The 12,934-nt window shown below is 33.7% G+C and overlaps 1 protein-coding gene across 4 annotated transcripts; it reads right to left on the bottom strand.

Annotated features, from left to right (window-relative positions):
- Nucleotides 1-10,161: 10,161 nt before the first annotated feature.
- Nucleotides 10,162-12,634, bottom strand: LOC107877206 (probable serine/threonine-protein kinase WNK11). Of its 4 annotated transcripts, none has more exons than XM_047415272.1 (3): nucleotides 12,518-12,634; nucleotides 11,492-12,006; nucleotides 10,162-10,757 (listed from the first exon to the last, which is right to left on the bottom strand). In XM_047415272.1, the coding sequence occupies exons 2-3, from the start codon at nucleotides 11,993-11,995 to the stop codon at nucleotides 10,371-10,373; spliced, it is 891 nt and encodes a 296-aa protein (XP_047271228.1). In that variant the 5' UTR covers nucleotides 11,996-12,006; nucleotides 12,518-12,634; the 3' UTR covers nucleotides 10,162-10,370. The 4 variants fall into 4 exon arrangements, with proteins under 4 accessions (XP_047271228.1, XP_016579391.1, XP_047271229.1 ...); XM_016723905.2 differs by having other exon boundaries at nucleotides 11,492-12,003; nucleotides 12,518-12,627; XM_047415273.1 differs by lacking the exon at nucleotides 12,518-12,634 and having other exon boundaries at nucleotides 10,162-10,545; nucleotides 10,642-10,757; nucleotides 11,492-12,369.
- Between the last annotated feature and the right edge of the window lie 300 nt (nucleotides 12,635-12,934).

Here is a 12,934-nt window from a genome sequence, read left to right as displayed (position 1 = left end):
CCTACAAATGGTTATTTTCCTTATCCATTTTAACAAGAATGTGTGCTATTGATGTGGGCATTAGTTAGATAGATTTTTTTTTACGGGGTGGGGGATCTTTTACTTATTTTATTATTTCCTTACGTATATTGACATTATAGTTTGTTAGATTTTTTTTGTTGGGGTCTTTACTTACTTTATTAATTTCTTTCATATTCTAGCATTAGTTAGTTTTTTTTTTTTTTCAAAGGTCTTTTACTTATTTTTTTTTTCTATTTTAATATGAATGTCAATTCTTTATTTTAGCAACTGACTCTTAATTGTGGTATTCTAATTTATAATGGATCCTATGATACAATCCATATATGTCCCTTTTTTACAAGTCATTACTTAAGTTTTATTCATATTTATTTTTGGTTCCTGATGTATGTATTTTGAATATAATTTTATAATTTGACTGTGTTGTAAAGATTATGTTTAATTATATTGTTCTCATAACGGGATAATATTATAGTTTATGTTATATTATTATATGACGTGTTCTGATAATGGGATCATATTATAGTTTCTGTTATATTATTATCTGGTGTTTTTCTATTTAATACGGGTAGTAGATGGAATATTTGATTGGACTTTGATGAAATTTTTATGTAAAGGTAAAGTTTAACCGTTTGAATCTTAAAATTCAAAAAGTACTCCATAAATTGGATGAAGAGAGTATATTTTTTCTTTCTTTTTGATTCATATACAATATTGTATAGAATCAAATTTTTATACCAATCATTCATTCAAATTAGTCTATTCCTATTATGTTTATCGATTTTTTTTACAGGAGTTCAACGTATATTATGCGTGTTAGAATTTTAAAAATTAGCATGGTAGTATAATTTTACTTGAAAAATATTATAGGTTATTGAATCACTATACAACAATAATGACAAAAAAAATTGATTCTATGTTAGTACATATTCTTAATGAATTTAACAAATTGATGCGGTGGTTTGATAGATGACTTTTGGATTATAGAGGAGGACTATCGGGGTATCTTCTACTTTGTGTCTATTGTAAATTCGGCTAACACTATACTTTTATATATTATTGATGAATTCAACAATTTGACATTTCATATTTGAATTGAGTTATAGTGTTATATAAACTTGACCAAATTTTAATCCCGTACCTTTCTTTCTTACTTCTGTAAATTTTTGTGCATTCAAAAATAATTTCATCCATGTTTGTTTAAGAATATTTTTTTGTTGTAATTTTTTTATTTCATTGTTTTGAAAGTATAATATATATACAACAATCAAAATAGCTAATTTATTCTTTTTATATATATTTAAAATTGACTAACATGATATACACGTGCATGTACACTTAGACTAGTTATATAATAAGCAGTAATAAGCAATAGGAACAAAAATTTAAGACGATCAATTTAAGGGGAAAAATTTAAAACCACGTGGAAATAGGGGCAGTCCGTGCAAACACTGTTGGGTTCAAGGTGTATGTGAATGAAAAATGGAGAAAAAATGGTGGGGAAAAGGGAGACACCAATTTAGAAAGTGTACTCCCAAATTAGAAAGTTCACTCATTTCTCCCTCATTGGTGGGAGAAGAGAACTTGAAAGTGTTTATAATGAGAAACACTAACTCCACATGGATAGTGAGGCAAGAACTAGGTGATGCCTCACGTCGTCGCTCTCTCGGCTCAGCTTCGAATTTGGATTTGGATTTAGAAAAGGATCGATCGATGAGATCTAATTTTGTAGACAAAATTTATTTGGAACTTGTTTACAAGTGAAATTTTAATCCAAATTCTGATAGTATTAATTTTCTCCAAGTGCGGGCGCATTTCGAACGCAATGCTAACGCATACGCAACACACATCACGAAGGGATGCGACCTTTTGAGAAGAGGCATACTGTTTCAGCTGAATCAATGCATCCTTTCTGAAAGGATACACTTAAGGCTATAAATACCTGATATTTTCCTTAGGTATTAAAATCAATTTTGATAGCAAAAACTCTATTGTTATTAACAAAAACTCTGTGAAATCATCAAGCTGTCGAGTGAGTTCGTTGAATCCAACAATTTGAGGTACCATTATTGTTCGGATTGAAGGCTATTTTATCCTAGGAGGAAGATTCCATAACCTCGGGTATAGTGAGGGGAATTATTCCTTAAGGACACTCCGTGAAGTTGGGAGACTTGGCCTTATAAATTTTGTTTCATCTTATTTCTGAAAATAAACATACTTCTTGGATAGATTATCAGTAATCTTGTGTTGAAGGTGTTAAAAACTTTATAGGTGTTCTTGTTTATACAGGAACTTGTGTTGAAGTTGGTGTTGCATTTATACAGATTCTTGTACCCGAAACACCATAAAATAACAATCTTAAGGAATAATCCTTAGAATCTGTATTGCTTGTTTTTGGAGATTAAAACTTTAAGCTTTCTACTCCATTTGAACTTAACTAGTGATTAGAAGAAATAAAATCTTCATCATAAGTTAAAGATCACTCGGTTGATGATTGGAAGTCATAAAAACTTCATCGTTAACTAGAAATAAAAAGTGTTTAAAGTTACTTCAACTTTTTAATAAGTATTTCAATATATTAAAGGTACTGTCTTGTGGTGACAGGAAAAATGACTAACGAAAGTCAAATGTAAGATGCGACTACAACTGTGGGGGCAACTAGTATTGCCTCAACAAGTCGAGCAAATGCTCCGCAACCTCTGGCACCTGCGGAGAAGCTCAAAAAATTTGTGGGCATTGACTTTACGAGATGGCAACAGAAGATATTCTTCTACCTCACAACACTATGTCTTCAAAGGTTCACTAGTGAGGATGCTCCTGAGGTGCCCGAGGGAACCTCAGACAAAGAGCGTTTCATAATTGTAGAGGCTTGGAAACACTTAGACTTCTTTTGTAGGAATTATATCTTGAGTGGTCTCCAAGACGACCTCTATAATGTTTACAGTAGAACTAAGACATCGAATGAATTGTGGGGGGCACTAGAACGAAAATACAAGACAGAGGATACGGGAATTAAGAAATTCTTTATTGCAAGGTTCCTGGACTTTCAAAATGATAGATAGAAAATTGGTTGTCTCTCAAGTGCAGAAATTGTAAGTAATAATCCACGATCTCCTAGCGGAAGGTATATCTTTGAAAAATACCTTAGTTGAACAAATTAAAAATGTTCTTAGTACTCACATAAACTGTTTTGTAGGTTTGATTGTGAATGATACATTTCAAGTAGCAGCGATAATTGAGAAGCTACCACCTATGTGGAAAGACTTCAAAAACTACTTGAAGCACAAACGCAAGGAGATCACTATCGAAGATCTTATTGTCTGACTATGTATTGAAAAGGATAATAAAGCTACCGAGAGAAGGTCAAAAGAGAATTTTACAATTAATGGAGCACATATTGTAGAAGATGAGAAAAATAATTCTAAGAAAAGGAAGAAAGTTGAATATGAAAGCAATCAACCCAAGAAGAAATTCAAGGAAAAATGCTTCAACTGTGGCAAGATTGGATACAAGTCCACAGATTGTCGTGCCCCTAAGAAAGGCAAGAAAAAGGACCAAATAAATATGATTGAGTCCAACAAAGAATGTAATGATCTGTGTGCTATGCTTTCAGAATGCCACTTGGTGGAGAATCCTCGCGAATGGTGGATGGATTATGGTGCCACCTGCCATGTTTGTGCCAACAAAGAGTTGTTTTTGTCATTCGCTCCGGTTCAAGTAGAAGAAATGATCTACATGGCTAACTCTGCTACTGCTAAGGTAGAAGGAATAGGAAAAGTGTACTTGAAAATAACTTCAGGAAAGGTCATGACACTTAACAATGTCTTGTATGTTCCGGAGTTACGTAGGGACTTGATTTCTGTTTCACTTCTAGATAAGAACGAATTCAAATGTGTAACCGCTTTTGAAAAAATTGTAATTAGCAAAGGAGTAGTGTATGTAGGAAAAGGCTATCTCACCGAGGGCCTTTATAAGATGAATGTAATGAATGTTGAAATCAATAAAAATTCAAATTCTTCTTACTTGCTTGAGTCTTATGATTTGTGGAATGAACGTTTAGGCTATGTTAATTACAAAACATTACGAAAACTGATTAACTTAGAAGTTTACCAAATTTTGAGTGTAATAAATCAAAGTGTCAAACATGTGTGGAATCAAAATTTGCAAAGCATCCTTATAAGTTCGTTGAAAGGAATTCAAATCCCTTAAACTTAATATACACCGATATTTGTGATATGAAGTCAACACCATCACGTGGTGGGAAAAAGTATTTCATAACTTTTATTGACGATTGCACTAGATACTATTACATCTACTTGTTAAACAGTAAGGATGAAGCAATAGATACGTTTAGGCAATACAAAACTGAAGCTGAAAATCAGTTAGAGAAAAATATAAAAATGATAAAAAATGATAGGAGAAGAGAATATGAATCTCCCTTTGCAAAAATATGTGTAGAGAGTGGAATCGTCTATCAAACTACAGCCTCGTATTCACCTCAATCTAATAGAATTGCAGAAAGGGGAAACCAAACGTTGAAGGAAATAATGAATGTCTTACTTATAAGTTTCAGTTTACTGCAAAACTTGTGGGGGGGAGACTATCCTTACAGCCAATCGTATACTCTATAGAGTTCCCCATAGTAAGACACAATCTATTCCTTATGAAAAATGTAAAGGAAGGAAACCCAACTTGAAATATTTCAAAGTATGGGGGTGTCTAGAAAAGGTCCAAGTTCCTATGCCTAAAAGGGTTAAGATAGGACCTAAGATAGTGGACTGTGTGTTCATAGGATATGCTAAAAGTAGTAAAGCATGTTAGTTTTTGGTTCATAAATTCGAACATCTGGATATTAATTAAAATACGATAATTGAATCAGATAATGCTGAATTCTTTAAAAATATTTATCCGTATAAAACTAGACATGAACAGTCTAGTGGGGGGGTCTAAACGACCTCGAGATAAATCAAGTGAGAATATACATAATGAAGAAAATCCAAGACGTAGTACACGTCAAAGAATGTCAACTTCGTTTGGTTCGTATTTTATAAAATTTCTCTTAGAAAATGATCCTCAAATATTTAAAGAAGTGATGTCATCATTAGACTCATCCTTTTGGAAAGAGGCAGTCAATAGTAAGATTAATTCAATCTTAAGCAACCATATGTGGGAATTGGTTGATCTTCCTCCAGGAAATAAATCTTTAAGATCTAAATGGATCTTCAAAAGGAAAATGAAGGTGGATGATACTATTGACAAATACAAGACAAGACTTGTAGTAAAAGGCTTCAAACAGAAAGAAGGTCTTGATTACTTTGATACATACTCGTCAGTAACAAGGATAACATCGATTCGAATGTTAATTGCCTTGGCGGCGGTATATGGTCTTGAAATCCATCAAACGAATTTGAAAATCACATTCCTAAATGGAGAATTGGAGGAAGAAATTTACACGAAACAACCTAAGGTTTTGTGGTTCCTGGAAAGAAGAATAAGGTATGAAAACTTATTAAGTCGCTATATGGTCTAAAGCAAGCACCTAAACAATGACATGCGAAGTTTGACCAAACCATGTAGGCAAAAGGGTTCAAGATAAATGAATGTGATAAATGTGTTTCTATTAAAGACACTCTGAATCACCAAGTCATTGTTTGTTTATATGTGGATGATATGTTGATCATCAGTAGAGACATTTCTGACATAAATGCAACGAAACGAATGCTCGAGAGCAAGTTTGATATGAAAGACCTTGGAGTTGCGGATGTGATCTTAGGTATAAGAATCCATAGAACTCTACAAGGGTTCGCATTATCACAGTCTCATTATATTGAAAATGTACTTGACAAATTTAAGTATATGGAATTCGGTATTGCCAAGACTCCTTTGGATGTGAGCTTTGCATTTCAAAAGAATGAAGGTGAAAGTGACTCACAATTGGAGTACGCAAGAGTATTGGGATATTTAATGTATATAATGAACTGTACACGACCAGACATAGCATGTGCTATTAGCAAGTTGAGTTGGTACACGAGTAATCCCAACAAACTCATTGGATGGCAATGAAATGAGTTTTGGGGTATCTTAAATACACTCAAGGCTATGCTTTGCATTATAATAAATATCCCGCGGTACTTGAAGGATATAATGATGCAAATTGAATCGCCGGATCAAATGAAGTAAAATCCACAAGTGGATATGTATTTACTATCGGTGGAGGAGCAGTCTCTTGGAAATCATCCAAAAAGACATGTATTGCTCGCTCTATAATGGAATCTGAATTTATTGCATTGGATAAAGTTGGTGAAGAAGCAGAATGACTCTAGAATTTCTTGAAAGATATTCCTTATTGGCCCAAACCAGTGACACCAGTATGTATACATTGTGATAGCCAAACGGCAATAGGTAGGGCAGAGAGCATGATGTATAAAAATAAATCTCATCACATAAGAAGGAGCCATAATACTGTTAGAGAGCTTCTCTTTAGTGAAATTATTATTGTTGACTATGTGAAGTTAAAAGATAATGTGTCGGATCTACTTACAAAAGCCCTATCTAGAGAAGGAGTGGAAAGAACATCCAAGGGAATGAGTTTAAGGCCTAGGACAAGTCAGCATAGCGGTAACTCTACCTAGCAGACTGAAAATCCCAAGAACTAGGTTTAAAGAGATCAAACAAAGTTGTGTCTGACAGTTTCAACATTGTCAACTACCCGACCCATTCCCATGATGTAGACAATGTAAAGTAAACACGGATAAGACTTAAAGTGAAAAGTCTTTTAATAATTATCTAAATTTGACAGATTTGACCAAATAGTTTAATCTATAGGATTTAATGTTTAGAAATCACCTATGTGAGACCGAAGTGAAAGCCGATTCAAAGAGAATGTTAGTAAAGGCCTATTCTCTAAGCTCTCATGAAATCGGGACGTGTTCATGGCTGAAAAGAATAAAACCATGAGAACCATAAAAAGTGAAAGGCTGGTTGTGTGACATATGTTGTCTAGGTGTACATTAAAGCTCGAAGGTTTAAAGATATCAAATCTATTGATTGACCGAGTGCATCCGATACATGTTCACTACGGAAAGTTCAAAGGAAAACCTACTTATCAAGATGCAATCAATCTTTGCTAAATAATCACATGCTTGTCCGTAAATTCTTCAAAAGATAGACATTCCCCATTCATGTGGGGGATTGTTAGGTTCAAGGTGTATGTGAATGGAAAATGGAGGAAAAATGGTGGGGAAAAGGGAGACACTAATTTAGAAAGTGTACTCCCAAATTAGAAAGTTCACTTATTTCTCCCACATTGGTAGGAGAAGAGAACTTGAAAGTGTTTATAATGAGAAACACTAACTCCACATGGATAGTAAAGCAAGAACTAGGTGATGCCTCGCGTCGTCGCCGTCGTCGCTCGCTCGGCTCAGCTTTGGATTTGGATTTGAATTTGGAAAATGATCGATCGATGAGATCTAATTTTTTAGACAAAATTTATTTGGAACTTGTTTACAAGTGAAATTTTAATCCAAAATCTGATAGTATTAATTTTCTCCAAGTGCAGGCGCATTTCGGATGCAATGCTAACGCATACGTAACGCACATCACCAAGGGATGAGACCCTTTGAGAAGAGGCACACTATTTCGCACTATAGGGTGATATGCGACCGCATCCGCAACGCATATACACGACTTGTAGCGCAGAAGCAACACATTTTCTCACTGGAAACTGCAAAATGTCACCTATAGCTGCACTTCGGGCGCAGGTTCAGCGCAGTCCCAACGCAGGGACGCGACGGTTGCAGAAAAGGTGCCTTTCAGCTGAACCAATGCATCCTTTCTGAAAGGATACACTTAAGGCTATAGATACCTGATATTTTCCTCAAGTATTAAAATCAATTTTGACAACAAAACTCTCTGGTTATTAACAAAAACTCTGTGTGATCATTAAGCTGTTGAGTGAGTTCGCTGAATCCAATAATTTGAGGTACCGCTATTGTTCGGATTGAAGGCCATTTTATCCTGGGAGGGAGATTCCTTAACCTCAGATATAGTGAGGGGGAATTATTCCTTAAGGACACTCCGTAAAGTCGGGAGACTTGGCCTTACAAATTCTGTTTCATCTTATTTCTGAAAATAAACATACTTCTTGGATAAATTATCAGTAATTTTGTGTTGAAGGTGTTAAAGAACTTTATAGGTGTTCTTGTTTATACAAGAACTTGTGTTGAAGTTGGTGTTACATTTATACAAATTCTTGTACCCAAAACACCATAAAATAACAAACACTAGATTAGGATCGGTTATATAATTAATTCTCATGATCATATTTTGATTCAGTATCAATGATTTTTTTTTTTTAATTAAAGATTCCAAGATTACTTTTAAGATTGAAGTTGCAACTTAACTTTTTCCAAAAGAGTGAAAAAAATGTAATATCAAAAATCAAGATTAATATTTGGAAAAACTACATAAACAGTAAATATAAGCCTATAATTATTCTATTTAATCTAAATTTTAGTTAATTATAATTCATAGTCACTCTTCTTAACTATATAATTCCTAGTCTCTTTTCCTTTTTACCCACTTTCATAAAATTAATTAGTTAAAAATTGGTCATCTAGATCATTTGCAAGTTGAAGAAATATTTTATATTATTATTTTGCAAGTTGGAGAAAAGCTAGGGCAAGCATGTGAATATATTTGTAAAAGTTAGAAGTCTTATGGCAGCTAAAGGTGAAGGTTCAAATATCTTCTAACAAAAATATCTATTATTCCATCATTACAATACAAATGTCCGTGGCCTAAATATGGTTGTCACCATAACAGAATGCAAAAAGCAAATTAAACTGCGTCATAAAAATAGTTCATGTCATGCACCACCCGTGCCCAAAAACACTTCCCATTCACTGAATTTCCCAAGACAAGACAAGACAACCAACCAACAATTAATTATGTTACAACCTAATAGCCTTGACGTAAAGAGTAACTTACGTAAGCAAAGTAATAGAAGAGTAACATTTTAGGTTAATGAGTGTAGAATATAAATTCAGCAATGAGCACATCAATTAGTAGCGGAGCCAGGATATTCACTAAGAGAGTTCATAAGCGAACATACGAACTAACCGAAGGAGGTTTAACATCTAATATATATACATAAAAAATAATTTTAACCATGCATATATAACATAATTTTTCGTGAGCACATCAATTAGTGGCGGAGCTAGAATATTTACTAAGAGGGTTCATAAGTGAACATACGAACTAACCGAAGGGGGTTTAACATCTAATATATATACATAAAAAATAATTTTAACCATGCATATGTAGCATAATTTTTCGTCAAAGGGGATTCGGACGAGCCCCTCGGCAAAGGGTAGCTCCGCCCCTGACACCAATTATTTCTTTTTGTGACAATTATTATATACAACAGCATAAATATTCAAAATTTCAAACTTTTTAGAGAAAAAAAAAAGGAAAAGGGTCAACAATGACCTCAATGTATATAACAACATTAATATACAAAATTTGAAACTTAATAAAGAGAAAAAGGAAGAGTCAACAATGACGTTAATATATTAGAAATTGTTCAAAAATACTCTTTTTCTACTTATTGATTCAAATTTGACCTTAAAACACACATTATGAGGATTATGTGTTTTGACATACTTCATTTTCTCTAGGAAGAAAGAAAGACTCCATTTCCGCTCTTACTCTACAAAGTTAGTTATACTGTTGATCATCAGTTCATCTCGTGGCACTTTAGCTCAAGGCCACGCCCCAAATCTTGGTGAAGCGGACTGACACTTGGTGCCTTAACTTGACCAGTTTTGTATTACTTTCAGCCCTTCTACTTCGAGAATTCTAATACTATGTAACTCTAAACTTGAGTACTTAATCTGATTTAAGTGTTGAAATATGGAACTTATGTACTGTCTAGATCTCAGATACGAAGAAGCAAAAATTATTCTAAGAAAATACCAATACTGAGACAAATTTATACTAGAGGGTGAGACACCAATGCTGTTTCTTGTACCTGGTCGGTGATCAATGATAGATTTGAAATCGGATTCAAGAAAAGTTTGATAAGTTTTATGCAGTGAAGATAACAAAAATATTTACACAATTAGCTCACTTATAAGGTCAATAAAAAAAAATCTTTATGATAAACATTGCTCCATAACTTGGTAAAAATCTTAGCTAACCTGCTATAATATGTTTGACTACACTAATCGTGTAAAAGTCTTTGGGTATATAGTAGCATTATAACATAAATCGTTAAAGATATGATTTCTTGAATAAGCATGAGCGACAAAGAATAATACTTTAAATAACTGTACATACTTAAACAAAGGGCATCAACAATTGAGATCATCCTCATGGTCAGCAACATCAGAAAGAAAAGGATCCTTGAGCAAGTCAGCAGCAGACGGTCTTGCTCTTGGTTGTCCAATGCACCTTTCAATGAAGTCCTTCAACTCTGTATCACTCACTTTGTTGAAAGCTTGAGGCTTTATTCCTGATGTCACCTTCCTGTATAACTTGGCTATGCTGTCACATTCACTATATGGTATTTCCATAGTAGCCATTTCTATCAAACACATTCCGAATGAGTAAATATCTACTAACTCTGTATAGTTCTCCTCATATAGCTCTGGTGCCATGTACTCTGGTGTCCCTAGCAATGAATGTGCGGCATGACTCTTCCCTACAACTGTAGCTAACCCAAGATCACCAATTTTTACCTGCATAAACATAAGAACTATGATATTTAGCACTTTGCTATGTCATAGGCGGAGGTGGATTCAAGATTTTAATTTTGATACGTTCAAGCTTTTTTAAGGTTAATTCTTAGCAGTAAACTCAATTGTGTTGTGGGATTTGAGTTCACAATTTTGTAATTGTTGAGATTTTAGTGGTTATCTAGACACACACATATATATATATTCCTTGTCGGAAATTGTGAGATCAATAGACAAATCTTATACACATGATATGCATGCTCTTGGGTTCGATGATGGCATAACTCTGGGGGCAAATCCATGAGGTTTGTTGAGCCAAAGCCAATGTGTGTCATGGGTCTGAGCTGTGTCAAAATATATTGGGTTCAGGTGAAACCTTTCAACAAAGATGATTCCTATATTACATTACTCCGGTCGAGTCCAATAGAATTTCAAAATGAAGATATTTTAATTTTGTTGAAAACGTGTTACAGAGCGTTCTAGAAAGCAATATTGATGATCCTATTTGGTCAAATACTAGCAACAAACTCCTACGTTCCTTTCCTTACTACAAAACTCGTACGGGTATCAGAATTCAGTGTGGATCCTATGTGAGTATGTACTTTTAAGGATTAATTAAGATCTCTGAAATTCTCAATAACTTTATATGAGAGAAACAGTAATTAGGATTTAGGCTAAACATTCAACAGCTTTCATTGCACATCAACTGAAGATAAATAGAATGATCAGTTCATTACCTTTCCAACATTCCCATTGATAAATATATTGCTGCAATTGAGGTCTCTATGAATGACACAAGGGTCATGAGTGTGTAGATAATCCAAGCCTTGTAGTATTTGCCTAGACCACTTCTTCAGCGCCTTGATTGAAACGCGACGATGTTTCTTCCTGTAGTCCCTCAAATTACCAGAGGCACATTCCTCAGTGATGAAATTGAGGATGTTATGTTCCTTCTCTTTCCAGAAATGGTAAAGTACTATGATGTTTTCATTCTTCAAGTTCTTCAACAACGCGACCTCCGAATGGATTTTACTGATGATGTAAGGCGCGTCGCTAAATTTGCTCAATTTGATCTTATTCCACGCAACATCTCTGCCTTCTCTTATATCAAATGCCTTGTAGACCTTCTTCACTGCACCATGGCCTAGTAGCTCAGCGTATCGGCCAAACCTCCCGGATGGATCAACTTCAGCGAATGGTTCCCTTTCTTCCTCGGCTGGATCAGGACTTGCTGAAGGCATTTTAAGGTCTACTAAAACAATCAAAAGAAACACAAGCCTTTAGAAGATTCACACTTAAACAATGATAACATTACATGCAAAAGCCTCATGCTATTACTTATTTATAGAGAACTCAAACCAAATTCGAATAAACTTAGGATTGGATAGTGTAGGTACAGTCACGCAATATTACTTTCTGCCTAAGTTTCAAAAGTCTTTAACTAAATTGTTTGCTCAGCATGTAATATTTAATACTTAGATTTTTCTTTTCATTTAGTCACGCAAGACTCTACCGTCTTCCGGAAAACAAAAAGAAGATAATAATCTTTCTGGACGAAATATCTTTTTTTTTTCTTTTGTTTTGAACAATATCAATAACAATTGGTAGTCTTTGATTTTTCTCTCTTAAATTTGTGGTTCTTAATTTTTATTTTTCACCACTTTAAGTAATAAACACCTCAACAAAATTACCCCTAATATAAAAATATTATAACACAAACAATATTTGCAAAACAAAAAAAAAATCTCTAAACGTAAGCATACCTTAGAAGGTCATGTACGAATTTCTTATGATATACCTGTGCCCAACAAAGTTTTTTGCCTTAAGAAATAAATACTACGAACTTGTATTCCAAGGAACAAGTTATATTATGCCTCAACTTATCTGTCTAAGGCACAAGTTATATCTACTAAACTTATGCCCCAAATAAACATCTACATCTACATTTACAATACATTAAAAGTGTGAAAAAGTAATTTGAATTTTTTTCCCTTCATTAAAACTCTCTGGTTTAGACAAAATTATTTTTTCACTATTTTTTAAAAAGTTATTATTTAAGTATATTTATTAAATTTTAATTAGACATTTAATTGTTTACCTAAAATATAAGACTCAATTTTATACTTGGGTGTAAAAAACTTTTTTTCTAGGGATGACACAAGAATTTTACAAATGTTTTG

This window comes from Capsicum annuum, chromosome 7 (genome assembly GCF_002878395.1).
Source record: "Capsicum annuum cultivar UCD-10X-F1 chromosome 7, UCD10Xv1.1, whole genome shotgun sequence".
Classification (NCBI taxonomy): domain Eukaryota; kingdom Viridiplantae; phylum Streptophyta; class Magnoliopsida; order Solanales; family Solanaceae; genus Capsicum; species Capsicum annuum.
Note: the sequence above shows the minus strand (reverse complement) of the source record. Positions and strands in the feature narration are given on the sequence as shown.

Coding starts and splice junctions, on each gene's coding strand:
- LOC107877206 (XM_047415272.1), bottom strand. CDS start 11,995: ATGCCTTCAGCAAGTCCTGATCCAGCCGAGGAAGAAAGGGAACCATTC. Junction 10,758..11,491: donor TCAATGGGAATGTTGGAAAG/GTAATGAACTGA, acceptor ATGTTTATGCAG/GTAAAAATTGGTGATCTTGG.